This window comes from Scyliorhinus torazame, chromosome 17 (assembly GCF_047496885.1).
Source record: "Scyliorhinus torazame isolate Kashiwa2021f chromosome 17, sScyTor2.1, whole genome shotgun sequence".
Taxonomy (NCBI): Eukaryota; Metazoa; Chordata; class Chondrichthyes; order Carcharhiniformes; family Scyliorhinidae; genus Scyliorhinus; species Scyliorhinus torazame.
The window spans coordinates 114149024-114171365 of record NC_092723.1 but is presented as its reverse complement, the minus strand read 5'-3'; the positions used below and the strand labels follow the sequence as shown (position 1 = coordinate 114171365).

Genomic DNA, 22342 nt, shown 5'->3' with positions numbered 1-22342 from the left:
GCAACCCTATACCCCCCTCCCCCCCTCCCCCCACTAGATCCATATCTAGCTCTTTTGCTCCCCATAACACTCCCGTAAGTCAGCTGACTCCTGCTGACCCCGGCCTCTCCTGCCTTCCCATCGGCCCCCCCCAGTGTGGGAATCCCCCCTCCCCCTCCTCCCTAGCAGTCGGTGTGCGCTCCTCCGACCCCCACCGCCGTCCTTCCCTAGTGCGGGAAAAAGCCTGCGCTTTCCTGAGCCGCCCCCGCCCCCACTGGCGCAGCTCCTTTTGCGGCCTTATCTCAATTCCCCCATCCCCGGGCCTCCCCTCCCTCCAACACCGGCGCCCACACTCTTCCACAGTCTCCCCATCAAATCCCTTCATCCATCCCCATCCAGCACCCAACCAAGGGAACATTCCCTACACTAGTTAAAACCATATATACAACAAACATCCCCCCCCACAACAGCAAACCCTCAATTTGTGTCCAACTTTTCAGTCTGTATAAATCTCCAAGCCTCATCAGGTGTTTCGAAATAGTGGTGTCGATCTTGGAATGTGACCCACAATCGCACTGGCTGCAGCATACCGAACTTCACCCCCTTCCGATGGAGCACCGCCTTGGTCCAATTAAAGCCAGCTCTCTTCTTGGCCAGCTCTGCACTCCAGTCCTGGTAGATTCGGATCTCCGTGTTCTCCCACCTGCTGCTCCGCTCTTTCCTGGCCCATCTCAGGACACACTCTCTATCCATAAATCGGTGCAACCTCACCACTAGAGCCCTTGGCGGCTCTTTGGCCTTGTGTCTCCTTGCCAGGACCCGATGAGCCCCATCTAGCTCCAGGGGCCTCGGGAAAGCTCCCGCGCCCATCAGCGAATTGAGCATCGTGCTCACATATGCCCCGGTATCGGGCCACTCAACTCCTTCAGGGAGACCCAGAATCCGAAGATTCTTCCTTCTCGACCTATTCTCCAGGTCCTCAAATCTTTCCACCCACCTCTTATGCAGCGCCTCGTGTGCCTCCACCTTCACCGGCAGGCCCAAGATCTCATCCTCGTTCTCCGAGGCTTTCTGCCGCACCTCCCGGATCGCCGCCCCCTGGGTCCTCTGGGTCTCCACTAGCTTCTCAATCGCCGCCTTCATTGGCGCCAGCATTTCCATCTTCAGCTCCTCAAAGCAGTGTTTAAGAAACTCCTGCTGCTCCTGCGACCACTGCGCCCATGCTACTTGGTCTCCACCCGCCGCCATCTTGCTTTTTCTCCCTCTCACTTTTCGCTGCTCCAAGATCTCTTTTTTCACCGCTCCACTCCTGGTCCAATCCATATACTGTCGGGGGGACCTTGCTGTCACCTTCCCACACTGGAAGCCGTCGAACAAGTGCCGTTGGGGCCCCTCTAGAGAGCCCTAAAGTCCGTTCCCGGCGGGAGCTGGCGAACGTGCGACCTATTCAGGCATGGCCGCAACCGGAAGTGATGTCTAATTTTAATAAGGTACAGGGAGTCCACAATAAGCAAAAAAGTAAATGACATTTACTTTACATTAATTATATACATGAGTACAGGTAGAACCTCATTAGGCACTCTCTCCTGTCAATCGGTTCCAGAATGGCCGACCTTTTATACAAGTATGGGTAAGCTCCCCGCCCCTGGTGGGGGAGCTCATACTCCTTAAGGAGCACGGGGAAAACAGTCACCCCCACACTGTATCTCCCACTAGTTATTGGTCTAATGGTCATGAAGCCATTGTTGATTGTTGTAAAAACCCATCTGGTTCCCTGGTGCCCTTTAGGGAAGGAAATCTGCCAAACCTATCTGGTCTGGCCTACATGTGTCTCCAGACCCACAGCAATGTGATTGACTCTTGATTGCCTTCTGAAACGGCAAGCAGGTCACTCAGTTCAAGGGCAATTAGGGATGGGCAATAAATACTGGCCCAGCCAGTAATGTCCACATCCCATGAAAATACTTCTGGGGCGAGATTCTCCGACCCCCTGCTGGGTCGGAGAATCGCCGGGGGCAGGCGTGAATCCCGCCCCCGCCGGTTGCCGAATTCTCCGGCACTGGATTTTCGGCGGGGGGGTGAATCGCGCCGCGCCGTTTGGCGGGCCCTCCCCCGGCGATTCTCTGGCCCGGATGGGCCGAAGTCCCGCTGCTAGAATGCCTGTCCCACCGGCGTGGATTAAACCACCTCTCTTACCAGCGGGACAAGGCGGCACGGGTGGGCTCCGGGGTCCTGGGGGGGGCGCGGGGCGATCTGGCCCCGGGGGGTGCCCCCACGGTGGCCTGGCCCGCGATCGGGGCCCACCGATCCGCGGGCGGGCCTGTGCCATGGGGGCACTCTTTTCCTTCCGCCTTCCCCATGGTCTCCACCATGGCGGAGGCGGGAGAGACTCACTCCACTGCGCATGCGCGGGGATGCCATGAGCGGCCGCTGACACTCCCGCGCATGCGCCGCCCGGCAATGTCATTTCCGCGCCAGCTGGCGGGGCACCAAAGGCCTTTCCCGCCAGCTGGCGGGGTGGAAATCAGTCCGGCGCGGGCCTAGCACCTCAAGGTTAGGGCTCGGCTGGTCAAGATGCGGAGGATTCCGCACCTTTGGGGCGGCGCGATGCCGGACTGATTTGCACCTTTTTTGGCGCCGGTCATATTGTAGGAATCATAGGCACGATTCTCCCAAAGGGAGACAAAGTCCTGACGCCGGAGTGAAAACCAGAGTGTTTCACTCTGGCGTCGGAGCCCGCTCCCAGCCCCCTATTCTCCCGCCCCCGGGAGGCTAGGAGCGAGGTCGCGTATTTTACGTGCGCTGGGCCTTGGCGCCGCGTAAATGACGCGGCCGGCGTCGCGTAAATGAAGTCACCCGCGCATGCACGGTTGCCGTCCTCCCCGAGGCCGCCCCGCAAGAAGATGGCGGGAGGATCTTGCAGGGCGGCGGAGGAAAGGAGGTCCTCCTTTAGAGAAGTTGGCCCGCCGATCGGTGGGCCCCGATCGCGGGCCAGACCCCATCGGAGGCCCCCCTGGTGAAGGAACCCCCCTCCCCCCACAGGCTGCCCCCCCAGCATTCCTGCACAATTCCCGCCGGAAGCGACCAGGTGTGGACGGCGCCAGCGGGAACCTGTCGTGTCGGAGAGGCCGCTCGGCCTATCCGGGCCGGAGAATAGCGGGAGTACCGGAGAATCGCCATTGTGAATGTCTTGGGCGATTCTCCGGCTGGCGCGGCGCAGAACTCGACGCGGCCGTTCTTGCAGGTTGGGAGAGTGGCGGGACGGCGTCGGACCGGCGTCGTGCGATATAATGGCGCGGCCGGCGATTCTCCCAACCGGCGCGGCCTCGGAGAATCGCGCCCCATTGCTCTTAATCTGTGCACAGCAGGATGTCAGAAACAGCAATGTGATATATGACCACATTTTCTAATGACATATTAAGGGATAAATACTGGCCAAGATATTGGCAGAACTTCCCAACTTTTCTTCAAAATAGCACCCTGGAATGTGTTAGACAAGGGGGTCAGACAAGGTCCGGGAATTTCCAGACCCATGGCAGGTTTTCCCATGGCGGAAGAAACTCGCCATAAGAAATTCGCCAAAGACAGTGGCAATTTTCGTGGCTTGCCTCAGGGGCGCTGCGGGTGGAGGAGTGGTGGTGGGGTGGGTAACTTAATTGGGAATGGAAGACCCTGCCGGCAGGAAGGCCCGGAGAATTCTGCCCAAAGTCTTTCTTTAACGTCTCATTCAAAATAGGGCACCTCTGACACTGCAGCACTCCTCAGTACTGCACTCGAGTGTCGGCCTATATTATGTGCATAAGGCTCTGGAACTTGAAGTCACAACAAAAGACCAGGGCTGAGAAAAGGGAGGATACCCCATAAAGACATTAATCAGTCAATGGTACATTGGGATTCCACAAAATAAGAGAAAAGTTTTCTCATTTCCCATTTAAATATTTTCTACTTGATCATTGGCACAGAAGCAGAATTTTGCTTTTGAATTTAATTGAATTTAATAATGAGGTGTTGCTGATTTTCTGCTTACAGCATGATTGGATTGATGCTGGGAACCTGCATTGCTTTCTTTGCTGTGCTTCATGACCTGGGAGCCAACCTTTACCTGGCATTAACTGGAACCCCAGTAAGTTCAATATATTATTCAGTAAAACGGGCAAAATGTAAGGTTTGTTGAGGTTAACTTTTCTCTTTTTATCCTGTTTTGTTTCTCTGCAATTTTCTCCCCAACCTGCCCTCGTGAACAAATAGGTTTCGTCACCACAGTCCAATTGTTCAGGTAGCAGTGACTATCCGTACCCTTGTCAATTATTCATGTGTGATTCAGGACAGTGAGCGCTGGGGGATTATCAACAGATTCTAGCCATGCCCTGGAATCCATACATGTGCACAACACACTCATTCTCTCACTAACTCACACACACACTCACCCACACATACTCATTCACATTCACTCTGTCACTCACCCTCTCACTCACTCATCTTTTACAGACTTTCTCACACTCTCTCACACTCACATTCACACTCACCCACACACTCTCTCACAAACACTCACCCTCTCACTCCCACACACACTCTCACTCACTCACTTACTCACTCACGTACTCACTGTTATGCACTCACACAGCCACACACACTCACAAACTCACTCTCACACACTCACACAGTCACGCACTCAAACAGTCACGCACTCACAGTCATGCACTCACTCTCACACTCTCTCACACACTCTCACATGCTTTTCACACTCTCGTACACTCACTCTCACACACTCACTCCCACACTTGCACACGCACTCACTCTCACATTCACTCTCACACTTACTCTCTCACAAACACTCACACACTCTCATTGTTAATTAATAAATTTGGAATATAAAACTAGTCTCAGTAATAGTCACCATGAAACTCTCATTGATTGTTGTAAAAACCCATCTGGTTCACTAATGCACTTCAGGGAAGGAAATCTGTCGTCCTTGCCTGGTCTGGCCTACATGTGACTCCACATCCACAGCAATGTGGTTGATTCTTAAATGGCCCTCTGAAATGGCCGAGTAAGCCACTCAGTTCATGGACAATTAGGGATGGGCAACAAATGCTGGCGTCGCTAGCAACACCCACATCCCATGAAGGAATAACAGAAATGTTGAGTCAATTTGTTTCAGTGGTGTTGGTTAAGGAGGAAATATTGGCCAGGATTCTCCTGCCCTTCTTCAAATAGTGTAGAAGCAATATTTTACATATACCTGAGAGCGAAGGCCAGGCTTCAGTTTAATGTCTCATTGGAAAGATGGCACATCCGACAGTACAGCACCTCCATAGTACTGGACTGGAGCGCCAGTATTATTGTTTAGTACTTAATAATTGATGTAATAGTTGAGGCAGGTTCCCAAATCTGTAGAAGAAGTGCAGTTCTTCTACCTGAAGGGTAAAATGGAGGCTTGGATTCTCCAATGGAGGGAGTCAGAGCCTTGTTCATTTAAATTTAGAGTGGCCAATACATTTCTTTTCCAATTGAGGGACAATTTAGCGTGGCCAATCCACCTAGCCTGCACATCTTTGGGTTGTGGGAATGAGACCCACGCAAACACGGGGAGAATGTGCAATCTCCACATGGACAGGGGTCCGGGATTGAAGCCAGGCCCTGGGTGCCTTGAGGCACCAGTGCTAACCACTGCCCCACTGTGACGCCCAAAGTCAGAGCCTCTTAATGGCCAAGGATTGAAGTTTGGAAAACGCTTCCTCCCTTTTGGGGGATAGTGTCTGGGCACCATGAGATCATCGATCTACACCGGGGATCCTTTCCTCCCTTGGAACCTGGGCTCTTCTCACCCCTGTCTGGAACATCCTGCCTTAGGTTAACGAGAGCCAGTTAGCCATGACTCCTGGGATCACCTGGGAAGGCTCCTAAAGAATGTTGCTGATGCAAGGTGGGCAAACGAGTTTGAATTTCCAATGCAACACACTCAGAGATGCCACAAATACCTTTGTAAACGTTCCTTCATAAATACCTTGTGCTCCTCCATCCCTCTCGATCCATTAACATTTCAGTCCCTTCCTACTCATTCCCATTACCTGATTTAATTATAGTCTTTCATTATACAAATGTGATTCAGACCCTATGCACACTGACTATTATTAGTCCGTGGTCTCTAATTGCAAGGGTGAGTCGACAGCACCACAAGTACTTAACCTAAACTATATTTAATGAGCCCAAGCGATATTCAACCCCATAGAAATCCTGATGTCTCCTGCAGCTTGACAGCAACCTGGAGCCTGCCTCAGTCAATAACAAATTTCCACCAAGGTGTGAGGAATATAAACAAATAAAAATTGATCTCAGCATTTGACTTGGCCTGATCCCTACTCACTAAGACGGAAGGGATGGCAGTGGGGAATGATAGACTCCCATATTAGATCCCATGTGGTTTTAAGTACAGTGTCATGAACTGTATGGAATGTATAAAAATATGCCATTGGGATAAATTAGTCTGCGCAACATGCATCTCCTCCCATTCTAGTTACTTCACCTCATCAGCACCCCATTGGAAAATTAACGTTTTAGGCCAATGACTTTTCGTCGGAACTAAAACAAGGAGAATGTCCCCCCTCAACCTGAACCAAGCTCCATTTCTCTCTCCACAGATGCTGCCTGATCTGCTGGTGTTTTTCAACATTTTTCTGATTTCCATAGAAGTTATTCATAGAATCCCTACCATGCAGAAGGAGTACATTCGACCATTGGGTTTGCACCCACCCTCTGAAAGAGCACTCCACCCAGGCCCAGTCCCCCACCCTATTCCCATAACCCCATGCATTGAACATGGCCAATCCACCTGCACATCTTCGGATTGTGGGAGGAAACCAGAGCATTGGGAGGAAACCCACACAAACACGGGGTGATCGTACAAACTCTACACAGACAGCCCCTCAAAGCTGGAATGGAACCCGGGTCCCTGGCGCTGTGAGGCAGCAGTGCTAACCACTGTGCCACCGTGTCGCCTTTCAGATTTCCAGTCTCGACGGTAGTTTGCTTATTTTTTAAATATTGTAATGGAGCCTGTCCAAAGATATATTAGACTACTTGAGTAATGTCTCACTCAATCCAAACCTGTGACTGCTACCATCCAGAAGAGCAAGGGTAGCAGGTACATGGAAACACCACCATCGCAAATTCCCCTCCAAACCATGCACCATCCTGACTTGGGAATATATCACTGTTTTTTCACTGTCACTGGGTCAAAATCCTGGATCTCCCTCCATGGCAGCACTATGGATGTACCTACATCATTTGGACTGTAGCGGTTTAAGAATGTGGCTCATCACCACCTTCTCAAGGGCATTTAGAAATGGGCAGTAAATGCTGGCCTTGCCAGCAATTCCCACATCCCATGAATGAATATTTTTTAAAACCTTGCAGTCACTCTCTGGCGAAACTTGTTAGAAGTGTAGGTGTGTGTGGATACCTAGTGAGGTTAGAAACGGCAGTGATGCCTCCCTGGGTAAACAGCTTGCCATACTTGTTACCAAAGCTGAACAAGGCCTTTTGGCTGAGGGGCAGGTGATCAACTGAGAGCCAAGGAGTGAGTCATTGTTCAGCAGATGAAACGAGGTGAGGAAACCTGTGGACAGAAAGGAAGGGGGAACAAATGCTGGTGTGCAGATGACCAAGGGTAAGTATGCCACTTGAGTCGCCTCACACCACTTTGGATCACGTTGACAGTTCAATACTAGATTGGGGAAGGATCAGCGACCTCAAGCTCTGAACATGGAGAGCAGTGCAGGAGAACCATGATGAGGTGAATTAAGTTTAGCTGGCTTAAAATAAACTGGAAAAGCAACCTCCTGTAGTCATTGTTTGTGGCATTTCACAAGTTTTTGTTAATTTTCCCGGCAGAGTACTCCCTGGCAATGTGCTCTCGCACTGTTTACCATCACCTCGGCAGTGATTCTTCCTCTCAGCCTGGAGAAGAATATGTCAGATTCAGCCTGGCAGTCAGTGTTCTCTCTTATCTTCTACCTGTTATTAATAATTGTGGTGAGTATTAGGAGCACAATAAGAAGCAGATTGGAATTATTAATCAGCTGGTTAAATGGATTGTCTCAGTGTATATATCACTGTCCATTATATAAAGGTTAGGTTTTCAAAAATATTATGTTTACATTTGACTTTATTGTATTTGCGTTAACGGGTAAAGCGATTTATCTTATTGTCCTCATTTTAGACTTCGCTGGGGTACAGTTCCATAGAAATTGAACGCTCTGCACTATTTGCTCTGGTACCCATGGGTAAGCTTATTTGGGAAGGAGCTACCACTCTGGGGAGGTTCCAGAGTGGGGACGTCTCTGTGGTTGGGAGGCTCTGCGATAAGTGGCTCTACGATGGGGACTCTGCGGTGGGGACGTCTCTGCAGTGGGGACGTCTCTACGGTGGGGATGTCTCTGCGGTGGGGACGTGTCTGCGGCGGGGATGTCTCTGCGGTGGGGACGTCTCTGCGGTGGGGACGTCTCTGCGGTGGGGATGTCTCTGCGGTGGGGACGTCTCTGCAGTGGGGACGTCTCTACGGTGGGGATGTCTCTGCGGTGGGGACGTGTCTGCGGCGGGGATGTCTCTGCGGTGGGGATGTCTCTGCGATGGGGATGTCTCTGCAGTGGGTCATCTCTGCGGTGGGGACGTCTCTGCGGTGGGGACGTCTCTGCGGTGGTGATGTCTCTGCGATGGGGATGCCGCTGCGGTGGGGATGTTTCTGCGGTGGGGATGTCTCTGCGATGGGGATGCCGCTGCGGTGGGGATGTCTCTGCGGTGGGGACATCTCTGCGGTGGGGATGTCTCTGCGGTGGGGACGTCTCTGCGGTGGGGATGTCTCTGCGGTGGGGACATCTCTGCGGTGGGGACGTCTCTGCGGTGGGGATGTTTCTGCGGTTGGGATGTCTCTGCGGTGGGGACGTCTCTGCGGTGGGGATGTCTCTGCGATGGGGATGTCTCTGCGATGGGGATGTCTCTGCGGTGGGGATGTCTCTGCGGTGGGGACATCTCTGCAGTGGGGATGTCTCTGCGGTGGGGACAGCTCTGCAGTGGGGATGGCTCTGCGGTGGGGATGTCTCTGCGGTGGGGACATCTCTGCGGTGGGGACATCTCTGCGGTGGGGATGTCTCTGCGGTGGGGATGTCTCTGCGATGGGGATGTCTCTGCGATGGGGATGTCTCTGCGGTGGGGACGTCTCTGCGGTGGGGACGTCTCTGCGGTGGGGATGTCTCTGCGATGGGGACGTCTCTGCGATGGGGATGTCTCTGCGGTGGGGATGTCTCTGCGGTGGGGACATCTCTGCGGTGGGGATGTCTCTGCGGAGGGGACGTCTCTGCGATGGGGATGTCTCTGCGGTGGGGACGTCTCCGCGGTGGGGACGTCTCTGCGGTGGGGACGTCTCCGCGGTGGGGACGTCTCTGCGGTGGGGATGTCTCTGCGGAGGGGACGTCTCTGCGATGGGGATGTCTCTGCGGTGGGGATGTCTCTGCGATGGGGATGTCTCTGCGGTGGGGACGTCTCTGCGATGGGGATGTCTCTGCGGTGGGGACGTCTCTGCGATGGGGATGTCTCTGCGGTGCGGACGTCTCTGCGGTGGGGATGTCTCTGCGGTGGGGACGTCTCTGCGGTGGGGACATCTCTGCAGTGGGGACATCTCTGCAGTGGGGACATCTCTGCAGTGGGGACGTCTCTGCGATGGGGATGCCGCTGGGGTGGGGACATCTCTGCGGTGGGGATGTCTCTGCGATGGGGATGTCTCTGCGGTGGGGATGTCTCTGCGGTGGGGACATCTCTGCGGTGGGGATGTCTCTGCGGAGGGGACGTCTCTGCGATGGGGATGTCTCTGCGGTGGGGATGTCTCTGCGGTGGGGATGTCTCTGCGGTGGGGACATCTCTGCGGTGGGGATGTCTCTGCGATGGGGATGTCTCTGCGGTGGGGATGTCTCTGCGGTGGGGATGTTTCTGCGATGGGGATGTCTCTGCGGTGGGGATGTCTCTGCGGTGGGGACATCTCTGCAGTGGGGATGTCTCTGCGGTGGGGACAGCTCTGCAGTGGGGATGTCTCTGCGGTGGGGATGTCTCTGCAGTGGGGACATCTCTGCGGTGGGGACATCTCTGCGGTGGGGACATCTCTGCGGTGCGGACGTCTCTGCGGTGCGTACGTCTCTGCGGTGGGGATGTCTCTGCGGTGGGGATGTCTCTGCGGTGGGGACATCTCTGCGGTGCGGACGTCTCTGCGGTGGGGATGTCTCTGCGATGTGGACGTCTCTGCGGTGGGGATGTCACTGCGGTGGGGACATCTCTGCGGTGGGGATGTCTCTGCGGAGGGGACGTCTCTGCGATGGGGATGTCTCTGCGGTGGGGACGTCTCCGCGGTGGGGACGTCTCTGCGGTGGGGACGTCTCTGCGGTGGGGACGTCTCTGCGGTGGGGATGTCTCTGCGGTGGGGATGTCTCTGCGGAGGGGACGTCTCTGCGGTGGGGACATCTCTGCAGTGGGGACATCTCTGCAGTGGGGACGTCTCTGCGATGGGGATGTCTCTGCAGTGGGGATGTCTCTGCGGTGGGGACGTCTCTGCGATGGGGATGTCTCTGCGGTGGGGATGTCTCTGCGGTGGGGACGTCTCTGCGGTGGGGACATCTCTGCAGTGGGGACATCTCTGCAGTGGGGCGTCTCTGCGGTGGGGATGTCTCTGCGGTGGGGATGTCTCTGCGGTGGGGACGTCTCTGCAGTGGGGACATCTCTGCAGTGGGACGTCTCTGCGGTGGGGATGTCTCTGCGGTGGGGATGTCTCTGCGATGGGGACATCTCTGCGGTGGGGACATCTCTGCGGTGGGGATGTCTCTGCGGTGGGGACGTCTCTGCGGTGGGGACGTCTCTGCGATGGGGATGTCTCTGCGATGGGGATGTCTCTGCGATAGGGATGTCTCTGCGATGGGGATGTCTCTGCGATGGGGATGTCTCTGCGATGGGGATGTCTCTGCGGTGGGGATGTCTCTGCGGTGGGGACGTCTCTGCGGTGGGGATGTCTCTGCGATGGGGATGTCTCTGCGATGGGGATGTCTCTGCGGTGGGGACGTATCTGCGATGGGGATGTCTCTGCGGTGGGGATGTCTCTGCGATGGGGATGCCTCTGCGGTGGGGATGTCTCTGCGGTGGGGACGTCTCTGAGGTGGGGATGTCTCTGCGGTGGGGATGTCTCTGCGATGGGGATGTCTCTGCGATGGGGATGTCTCTGCGATGGGGATGTCTCTGCGGTGGGGACATCTCTGCAGTGGGGATGTCTCTGCGGTGGGGATGTCTCTGCGGTGGGGACGTCTCTGCGGTGGGGATGTCTCTGCGATGGGGATGTCTCTGCGGTGGGGATGTCTCTGCGATGGGGATGTCTCTGCGATGGGGATGTCTCTGCGGTTGGGATGTCTCTGCGGTGGGGATGTCTCTGCGATGGGGATGTCTCTGCGATGGGGATGTCTCTGCGGTGGGGACATCTCTGCAGTGGGGATGTCTCTGCGGTGGGGATGTCTCTGCGGTGGGGTCGTCTCTGCGGTGGGGATGTCTCTGCGATGGGGATGTCTCTGCGATGGGGATGTCTCTGCGGTGGGGACATCTCTGCACTGGGGATGTCTCTGCGGTGGGGACGTCTCTGCGATGGGGATGTCTCTGCGGTGGGGACGTCTCTGCGGTGGGGATGTCTCTGCGGTGGGGACATCTCTGCAGTGGGGATGTCTCTGCGGTGGGGACAGCTCTGCAGTGGGGATGGCTCTGCGGTGGGGATGTCTCTGCGGTGGGGACATCTCTGCGGTGGGGACATCTCTGCGGTGGGGATGTCTCTGCGATGGGGACGTCACTGCGGTGGGGATGTCTCTGCGGTGGGGACATCTCTGCAGTGGGGATGTCTCTGCGGTGGGGACAGCTCTGCAGTGGGGATGGCTCTGCGGTGGGGATGTCTCTGCGGTGGGGACATCTCTGCGGTGGGGACGTCTCTGCGATGGGGATGTCTCTGCGATGGGGACGTCTCTGCGGTGGGGACGTCTCTGCGTTGGGGACGTCTCTGCGGTGGGGACGTCTCTGCGATGGGGACGTCTCTGCGGTGGGGACGTCTCTGCGATGGGGACGTCTCTGCGATGGGGACGTCTCTGCGGTGGGGACGTCTCTGCGATGGGGACGTCTCTGCGATGGGGACGTCTCTGCGGTGGGGACGTCTCTGCAGTGGGGACGTCTCTGCGGTGGGGACGTCTCTGCGATGGGGACGTCTCTGCGGTGGGGACGTCTCTGCGATGGGGACGTCTCTGCAGTGGGGACGTCTCTGCAGTGGGGACGTCTCTGCGGTGGGGACGTCTCTGCAGTGGGGACGTCTCTGCGGAGGGGACGTCTCTGCGGTGGGGACGTCTCTGCGGTGGGGACGTCTCTGTGGTGGGGACGTCTCTGCGGTGGGGACGTCTCTGCGGTGGGGACGTCTCTGCGGTGAGGACATCTCTGCGGTGGGGATGTCTCTGCGGTGGGGACGTCTCTGCGGTGGGGACGTCTCTGCGATGGGGATGTCTCTGCGGTGGGGACGTCTCTGCGATGGGGATGTCTCTGCGGTGGGGATGTCTCTGCGGTGGGGAAGTCTCTGCGGTGGGGACGTCCCTGCGGTGGGGACATCTCTGCGGTGGGGACATCTCTGCGGTGGGGTCGTCTCTGCGGTGGGGACGTCTCTGCGATGGGGATGTCTCTGCGGTGGGGACGTCTCTGCGGTGGGGACGTCTCTGCGGTGGGGACATCTCTGCGGTGGGGACATCTCTGCGGTGGGGATGTCTCTGCGATGGGGATGTCTCTGCGATGGGGATGTCTCTGCGGTGGGGATGTCTCTGCGATGGGGATGTCTCTGCGATGGGGATGTCTCTGCGATGGGGATGTCTCTGCGGTGGGGATGTCTCTGCGATGGGGATGTCTCTGCGGTGGGGATGTCTCTGCGGTGGGGAAGTCTCTGCGGTGGGGACGTCCCTGCGGTGGGGACATCTCTGCGGTGGGGACATCTCTGCGGTGGGGACGTCTCTGCGGTGGGGATGTCTCTGCGATGGGGATGTCTCTGCGGTGGGGACGTCTCTGCGGTGGGGACATCTCTGCGGTGGGGACATCTCTGCGGTGGGGATGTCTCTGCGATGGGGATGTCTCTGCGATGGGGATGTCTCTGCGGTGGGGATGTCTCTGCGATGGGGATGTCTCTGCGATGGGGATGTCTCTGCGGTGGGGATGTCTCTGCGATGGGGATGTCTCTGCGATGGGGATGTCTCTGCGATGGGGATGTCTCTGCGGTGGGGATGTCTCTGCGGTGGGGATGTCTCTGCGATGGGGATGTCTCTGCGGTGGGGATGTCTCTGCGATGGGGATGTCTCTGCGATGGGGAAGTCTCTGCGGTGGGGACGTCTCTGCGGTGGGGACATCTCTGCGGTGGGGACATCTCTGCGGTGGGGATGTCTCTGCGATGGGGATGTCTCTGCGATGGGGATGTCTCTGCGGTGGGGATGTCTCTGCGGTGGGGATGTCTCTGCGATGGGGACGTCTCTGCGGTGGGGATGTCTCTGCGATGGGGATGTCTCTGCGGTGGGGACGTCTCTGCGGTGGGGACATCTCTGCGGTGGGGATGTCTCTGCGATGGGGATGTCTCTGCGGTGGGGATGTCTCTGCGGTGGGGACGTCTCTGCGGTGGGGACGTCTCTGCGGTGGGGATGTCTCTGCGGTGGGGACGTCTCTGCGGTGGGGATGTCTCTGCGGTGGGGATGTCTCTGCGGTGGGGATGTCTCTGCGGTGGGGACGTCTCTGCGGTGGGGACGTCTCTGCGGTGGGGACGTCTCTGCGATGGGGATGTCTCTGCGGTGGGGATGTCTCTGCGGTGGGGATGTCTCTGCGGTGGGGATGTCTCTGCGGTGGGGACGTCTCTGCGGTGGGGACATCTCTGCGGTGGGGACATCTCTGCGATGGGGATGTCTCTGCGGTGGGGATGTCTCTGCGGTGGGGACGTCTCTGCGGTGGGGACGTCTCTGCGGTGGGGACGTCTCTGCGGTGGGGATGTCTCTGCGGTGGGGACATCTCTGCAGTGGAGACGTCTCTGCGGTGGGGATGTCCCTGCGGTGGGGATGTCTCTGCGGTGGGGACGTCTCCGCGGTGGGGACATCTCTGCGGTGGGGACATCTCTGCGGTGGGGACATCTCTGCGGTAGGGACATCTCTGCGGTGGGGACGTCTCTGCGATGGGAATGTCTCTGCAGTGGGGACGTCTCTGCGGTGGGGACGTCTCTGCAGTGGGGACGTCTCTGCGGTGGGGATGTCTCTGCGGTGGGGACGTCTCTGCGGTGGGGATGTCTCTGCAGTGGGGACGTCTCTGCAGTGGGGACGTCTCTGCGGTGGGGATGTCTCTGCAGTGGGGACATCTCTGCGGTGGGGATGTCTCTGCAGTGGGGATGTCTCTGCGGTGGGGACGTCTCTGCGGTGGGGATGTCTCTGCGGTGGGGATGTCTCTGCGGTGGGGACGTCTCTGCGGTGGGGATGTCTCTGCGGTGTGGATGTCTCTGCGGTGGGGACATCTCTGCGGTGGGGATGTCTCTGCGGTGCGGATGTCTCTGCGGTGGGGATGTCTCTGCGGTGGGGACGGCTCTGCGATGGGGACGTCTCTGCGGTGGGGATGTCTCTGCGGTGGGGACGTCTCTGCGGTGGGGATGTCTCTGCGGTGGGGACGTCTCTGCGGTGCGGACGTCTCTGCGGTGGGGACGTCTCTGCGATGGGGATGTCTCTGCGGTGGGGATGTCTCTGCGGTGGGGACGTCTCTGCGGTGGGGACGTCTCTGCGGTGCGGACGTCTCTGCGGTGGGGACGTCTCTGCGGTGCGGACGTCTCTGCGGTGGGGATGTCTCTGCGGTGGGGATGTCTCTGCGGTGGAGATGTCTCTGCGATGGGGATGTCTCTGCGGTGGGGACGTCTCTGCGGTGGGAACGTCTCTGCGGTGGGGACGTCTCTGCGGTGGGGACGTCTCTGCGGTGGGGACGTCTCTGCGGTGGGGACGTCTCTGCGGTGGGGACGTCTCTGTGGTGGGGACGTCTCTGCGGTGGGGATGTCTCTGCGGTGGAGATGTCTCTGCGATGGGGATGTCTCTGCGGTGGGGACGTCTCTGCGGTGGGAATGTCTCTGCGGTGGGGACGTCTCTGCGGTGGGGACGTCTCTGCGGTGGGGATGTCTCTGCGGTGGGGATGTCTCTGCGGTGGGGACGTCTCTGCGGTGGGGACGTCTCTGCGGTGCGGACGTCTCTGCGGTGGGGACGTCTCTGCGGTGCGGACGTCTCTGCGGTGGGGATGTCTCTGCGGTGGGGATGTCTCTGCGGTGGAGATGTCTCTGCGATGGGGATGTCTCTGCGGTGGGGACGTCTCTGCGGTGGGAACGTCTCTGCGGTGGGGACGTCTCTGCGGTGGGGACGTCTCTGCGGTGGGGACGTCTCTGCGGTGGGGACGTCTCTGCGGTGGGGACGTCTCTGCGGTGGGGATGTCTCTGCGGTGGGGATGTCTCTGCGGTGGGGACGTCTCTGCGGTGGGAACGTCTCTGCGGTGGGAACGTCTGTGCGGTGGGGTGCCTTCATGGTGAGGAGCATACAAGGTGGGTATGTCTCTGTGGTGGGGAATCTCTGTGGTGTGGAGCCTCCATGGAGAATGTTAACTGTACATTCCTGTTTGTAGAATGTCAAAGCTGAGCCCGTTCCATCATCCCTCAATTTTGCACACTGCTCTTTTCAACAGGGGTCAATGGGCAATAGTCAGAAGCAGTGATCATGGTCCTTCATAAACTCATGGGTGTCTACCACTGATCTTCCTGAAATCAATCAAGCACAGAATCCAGAAAAGTCTCATTAGGGTGGCTCAGTTTCAGACGTGGTAACTTCACGATCACTAAACTGGCACCTCAGTTTCTTCCACCTTAGCCCAGGGCACAGAGGGAGGAACAGTCGATGTGAATGAGGCCATTTCATGCAGGTTTTCAGCAGGAAGATGTCGGGAGTATGTGCAAAATGAAACAATCCTATTCAATGTCAGAAGTAAAGTCAGCAGTGCAGAAGGGACAGAGTAAAAATTCTTTGACCTGGTTTTTGGTATCTGTAAGAAGAGCCATTACTTGAACTCATTTTATACTCACTGGTTAAAGTTGATGCAGTTCCTGGAATCCAACCAGACACATCCAATACAAAAGGAGTAGAAAGAAATATCCATTTCTGTGAAGCAATCTTGTTGACAAAATAACACATGTCAGCACCCGTTAATTTATTCTGATGACAATCATACCTTGAAAAACCCCAAAAGATGATTTAACTTAAATCCAGAGATTTTCCATTTTCCATGGACTTCACCATGAAGATTAAATATCAACGAGTCAGGTCAAACCAATCAAATGTAATGATCCGGGCAGAATTTTACACCCCTACCGCAGTGGGGCGGGGACAGAAAATGCGACGAGCAGCTTGAAACTCTATTGACTTTGGCAGGACTGGACAATCCCGCTGGTGGGAGCTGCTGTAGAATTCACCGCAATGCCTGTCCTGATCTTAATGTCAGTATCCCTGCCAATGGCAGGATCTCTCCTTCAATAAAAATTATATTCTCCCTACAATTTTGCACTCGGTGGGCAGAATGTAATGCCCCAACCCACCCCCAGGCGAGTGGGGGAACTTGCTATCCAGAGAGGCCGCCCAGTAAACCGTGTCAGGTTTGCCAGTGGCCAGTAGAGGAGGTTCCCTCATTCACAGATGCTCTGTGCCCGATCGAGGGATCCAGTGTCAGGAAGTCACATCCCTGCCCTAGCCTCTGACAGCCCCACCCCCCCACTCTCTCCTCCAGCTCCCTTGCCCTTGAACGCCTTCCTGCGAGCCCCCCACAATCCAACCAGTACTCGCTCCTCTCCCGGGATCCATCGCCAATCCATGGTGAAGGGCCCACTGTAGTACCAGCTGTGAACATTGCTCCCAGTGGCGCTTCCAGCCTCTGATTTAATTAACATCCCTCGGGGTGGAACTTGCACCCTATTGCAGGCTTAGTCAGACAGGAGGCCCAACCCCGCCCAGAAAACTGCCTGATTGGAATGTGATAGTGTCAGACCTCCCAGAGAGATGGGACACACAGGCTCCCACCGTCTACCCAAATGGTGAGAGCCATCTGTCGGCCACATTAAATTACATTCATTATTTCTTGTGTTTGATCTCAATGGCCATGCATGGTGCCCCATCAGGAGTCTCTTCTTGAGGAAACCATGGGAGACAATTGAGAGGGGGAGAAAGTATATGTTAAAAAGTCCGCTCTGCTGTGTTTGATGCCTAAAAGTGGTTAACTGAGCGACTCCACAGTCCCTGGTGGGAGCCAGCACATTGTAGCAATTACTCCAAGGTCAACATTTTTGTATTGTTTTCGTTATGCTTTGGCAGAAGTGCCAGAGACTCCGAGAATAAAACAGCTTCTTATTATTACACTCAAGCGAGTGTTTATGCAGGCAGAGCGTGCTGTGATTTTGTTTGTGTTGGTGGGTGATGAGGAGTTCTCACGGGGGTCCATCTTGTTTTTCAGCTGTTGGCATACTGCCTGAACTCAGTGCTGTCTGGTGACATGGTGATGGAGAATGTCCGCCTCTGGCAGTGGTCTGGAATCGCCACCTCTCTGCCAATATTTGCCACCTCATTCTGTTGTCACCCGTAAGTGAAGTGAAAATACGGTGCTAGCAAACTGTTTGCTTTAACGATTGGAATTATAGCTGCATGAGGGAGATAGGTTAGCTCAAGAAAATGCCGTTCTTTTATAATTGTACAAGGGTCAATTTTCCAATACACACTTTAATGTTTGTTTGAATGGTGGAACATCACGGGCCTATGGAATGGGGGGAGGGCTTAAAACCCGGTCTTGGCCTTCTGGTGTACAATGTCCTCCTCCAGGAACATTAAAGACAAACGTTCATCCACAACATGGACTTGCATTCCATCCTTTTCATCCATTACCCCTGCGCCCATTGACCCACATTGGATCCTGTCTGGCAATGACTTGATTTTAAAATTCTCATCCTTGTTTTCAAATCCCTCCTGATTTATCTAATTTTCTACAATAGTCTCTCCCCCCCCACCCCTCCCTCCCTAGATATCTCCATTTCTCCTCTTCAGTGGCCTTTAATTTTAATCATTCCATCATTGGCTGTCCAGCCTTCAGCTGTTAAGGACCTAATCTCCAGAATTCTCTCCCAAATCCATCCATATCTGTTTCTTGATCCTCTATTTAAGATTCTCCTTAAAACATTCCTCTTTGGCCAACCGCTGGGCCACCTGTCTTAACATCGCTTTATGTGTCTCAGGATCAAATCTGGTTCAATAATACACCTGCAAGGCACCTTGGGACATTTTACAACATTAAAGGCACTAGATAAATGCAAAGTTGTTGTCCATAGGATCCCTACAGTGCAGAAGGTGGCCATTTGGCCCCGTCCAACCCTCATTGACCCTCTGAAAGAGCATCCCCTAGGCACACTCCCCGCACTGTCCCCATAACCCCACCTAACCTGCACTTCTTTGGACACTAAAGGGCAATTTTAGCATGGCCAATCCACCTAACCTGCACATTTTTGGACTGTGGGAGGAAACCAGAGGAAATCCACACAGACACGGGGAGAAAGTACAAACTCCACACAGACAGTCACACAAGGTCGGAATTGCACCTGGGTCTCTGGCGCTGTGAGGCATCAGTGCTAGCCACTGTGCCACCATGCCACCTCATTTGTGTGTGATACAGCCTTTTTAGTTAAATGCCACTTCAATATGAAAACCATCGTCAAGTCACCCGCCGACTCAATGGTTGGAATTCCGTCCCCGGTGTGGCAGAGGAGGCTTGCCATTCGTCACCAATGAGATTTTTAAGTTCCCAATTATTTTTTTTCTAATGAGGAGGCAATTTAGCGTGGCCAATCCACCTACCCTGCACATCTTTGGGTTGTGGGGTGAGACCCACGCAGACACAGGGAGAACATGCAAAATCCAGACGAACAGTGACCCAGGGCTGGAGTCCTCGACGCTGTGAGGCCGCGCCACCCAGGCAGAGAGCTGCTCCTAATTGAATTACACAATTTTGGCATCTCTAAGATGAAGATGCTTGCCAGGCATTATGTGTGGTGGCCTGGTATTGATGCTGACATCGAGAAGCTAGTCAAGCACTGTCAACAGTACCAACCACAACGAAGGTTGTCTGCTAAAGCCGCACTGCTCCCTTGGGATTGACCTGGTCGGTCACGTGTACAAATCCATATTGATTGTGTTGGTCCATTCCTGGGCACAATCGTTTTGGTCCTGATTGATGCACACTCTAAATGGATGGAAATCTTTGAGGTGAAGCAACCTACACTGCACGCTATTGAAAGATTATGCCAAAGCTTTTCAACTCCTGGAATACCTAAAGCCCATGCCGCGGAACCCCACAACCCAAAGATGTGCATGGTAGGTGGATTGGACATGCTGAATTGCCCCTTAATTGGAAAAAATGAATTGGGTACTCTAAATTTATTAAAGACAACATTGATCCTGTGGAAGAACTTCAGACAACATAATTATGGCGCTCTACAAGGATCAGAAACCCCCTTCAAAGACCCAACTCGTACATAATATTTTATTTATTTGCGGAATGTGGGCAATGCTGGTTAGGACAGCATTTATTGCCCATTCCTAATTGCCCTTTAGAAGGTGGTGGTGAGTTGCCTTTGTGAACTGCTGCAGTCCCTGAGGTGTAGGTACACCTGCAGTGCTGTTTGGGAGGGAGTTCTAGAAGTTTGCCCCAGCGACAGTAAAGGAACGGTGATATGTTTCCAAGTCAGTGTGGTGAGTGACTTGGAGGGAACATCCAAGTGGTGGGATTCCCAGGTATCTGCAGCCCTTGTCCTTCTAGATGGTAGGGATCGTGGGTTTGGAAGGTGCTATCTTAGGAACTCTGGCGAGCTGCTGCAGTGCATCTCGTAGATGGTACACACGGCTGCCACTGTTCATCGGTGGTGGAGGGATTGAATGTTTGTGTAAGGGGTAGCAATCAAGCAGACTGCTTTGTTTTGGATGGTGTTGAGCTTCTTGAGTGTTGTTGGAGCTGCGCTCATCCATGCAAATGGAGAGTATTCCATCACTCTCCTGACTTGCATCTTGTAAATGGTGGATAGGCTTTAGGGGGTCAGACAGTGAGTTACTCACTGTAGGATTGCTAGCTGTTGACCTGCTCTGGTCGCCACAGTATTAATATGGCTAGGCCAATTCAGTTTCCCCCAGGATGTTGATTGTGGGGCATTCAGCGATGGTAATGCCATTGAATGTCAAGAACTGATGGTTAGATCCTCTCTTGTAAGATTGTTTAGCTAATATTTAAGACAGGGGAATTAGTCATTGAAGATTGTACAAAGAACTTAAAGGGGAGGGATGTGGTGATTGTCCCTTTAAGGGTAACACAGCAGAGTAAGGGAACACAGCAGAGTGAGGGTCACATGGCCTGTGCGACCAATCGGGACTCAGAATGTGATAGTGAGACAGTCTTCTTAGGCAAAGGGACATTTTCGGAGCTAGCTATAACTATGAGGCTGCTGATCTCTTATTAGTAAATACATTTTGTGTTTCTAGTGATGTTTGTGAAAGTGCATCATTACAGAGTCAGACATTAATCTTCAACTGTAAGCTCAGTTTGCATTATGGTTTCTCTCCAATGTTCCTTGTCAAGATTAGTGCTTCCTATATTCTTCAACCTCAGAGGGCAATCAGTGGTACAAATGAATGGAGTCTTCAAGCGAGCGACCATCATTACCTTCACCTTATATACAGTAGTAAGTTACTTTCACTCTATTTCTGCTATAACCTTGCTGTTGGTGTAGTCACTGAGCACTGGTGTGATGTATATTCAGAGATTAAGTCCTACCTGACTGCTAAATGAAGCAGGACAGAACCTCCTTCAAGAACTCCCGTTCCAATTTGTGGTGGGACACATCCGACCATGACTCTGAAATTAAGCTGCATTCACATTTTTAAAAGCAGGCATCACATTTATTTCAAATTGCATAAGACAGAAGCATGCAGCTTTAAGCGAATGAACAGCAAACTTGGAACTGATATCTGTATGTTTCTGACCTGGGCAGTGAGGAGGTGACGGTGGTCATTTTACTTTATAAGTGGGTACTATCCGTGCAGCCATTGATTAGGCTCCTCACTTTTATTCTGATTAACGTGAATGAGGAGTGGTGTAGAATTAGCTATTAATTTGACATAGACTGCTTTTAACTTTGACCCAAAGTCAAATTTGCCCCCTTCACCCATCTTATATCATAGAACCATAGAATCACATAATTTACAGTGAAGAAGGAGGCCATTCGGTCCATCGAATCTGCACCGGCTCTTGGAAAGAGCACCCTACTTAAGCCTACGCCTCCACCCTATCCCCACAACCCAGTAACCCCACCTAACCTTTTTGGACACTAAGGGCAATTTATCATGGCCAATCCACCTAACGTGCACATCTTTGGACTGTGGGAGGAAACTGGAGCCCCCGGAGGAAACCCACGCAGATATGGGGAGAACGTGGAGACTCCGCACAGACATTGACCCAAGCCGGGAATTGAACCTGGGACACTGGAGCTGTGAAGCGACTGTGCTAGCGACTGTGCTAACCACTGTGCTTCCGTGCTATGGTGAAAAGCTGCCTGAAGCTTATTAAAAGTGAAAATAAAGTGTTGGCAAAGTGCAAAGAGGTACATTGAACAGGTTAAGGGGGCTTATGACGAACAAATCACCTCAGGAAGCAACAATGAAGGGTTGGCCAGGATGTTGTGTGATTTGAAGGGGAATTTGAAAGTGTTCTAGATGGCAGAGGCCATAGGTTATAGGGAGATGCTGCTCCGTATCATCCTGGCGAATGGGGATTAGTCATAAAGCTTAATCATATTGATATCTTCCATGTGTTTGGATTTGAAATGTTTTGGTCATGACACTGATTTTTATTTTTTCTTAACCATTATTCTTCAGAAAATATTCAGAAAACAAAAAACAATCAAGATCTGCTCCTGATGTGTTATTTTCTTTTAAAAAAAAACATTTCAGGTCGGATTATGTGGCTACCTGCCTCTCACTGAAGCTGTACCAGGAGATATCCTTGCTGCTTTACCCCCAAGCTTTGTAACATATGGTATACGTGCTATATTTTACATCTCCCTCGCACTGAGCTTCCCAATGATTATTTTACCTTGTCGCCAAGCTATCAGCACCCTCTTTATCGAACAACAGGTTGGTTTATTGATCAATCACAATAATTGCTAATAACAGTTCAACATATAGCT

The 22342-nt window shown here is 54.0% G+C and overlaps 1 protein-coding gene across 1 annotated transcript in view; it reads left to right on the top strand.

Annotated features, from left to right (window-relative positions):
• Positions 1-22342, top strand: part of LOC140394082 (putative sodium-coupled neutral amino acid transporter 10) — a 108332-nt gene that overhangs the window by 57046 nt on the left and 28944 nt on the right. Inside the window, exons 4-8 of the mRNA XM_072480915.1 lie at positions 4009-4102; positions 7873-8013; positions 17578-17702; positions 20737-20839; positions 22107-22289. Of these exons, the coding sequence (XP_072337016.1) occupies positions 4009-4102; positions 7873-8013; positions 17578-17702; positions 20737-20839; positions 22107-22289 (646 nt within the window). The remainder of the gene's footprint in view (positions 1-4008; positions 4103-7872; positions 8014-17577; positions 17703-20736; positions 20840-22106; positions 22290-22342) is intronic.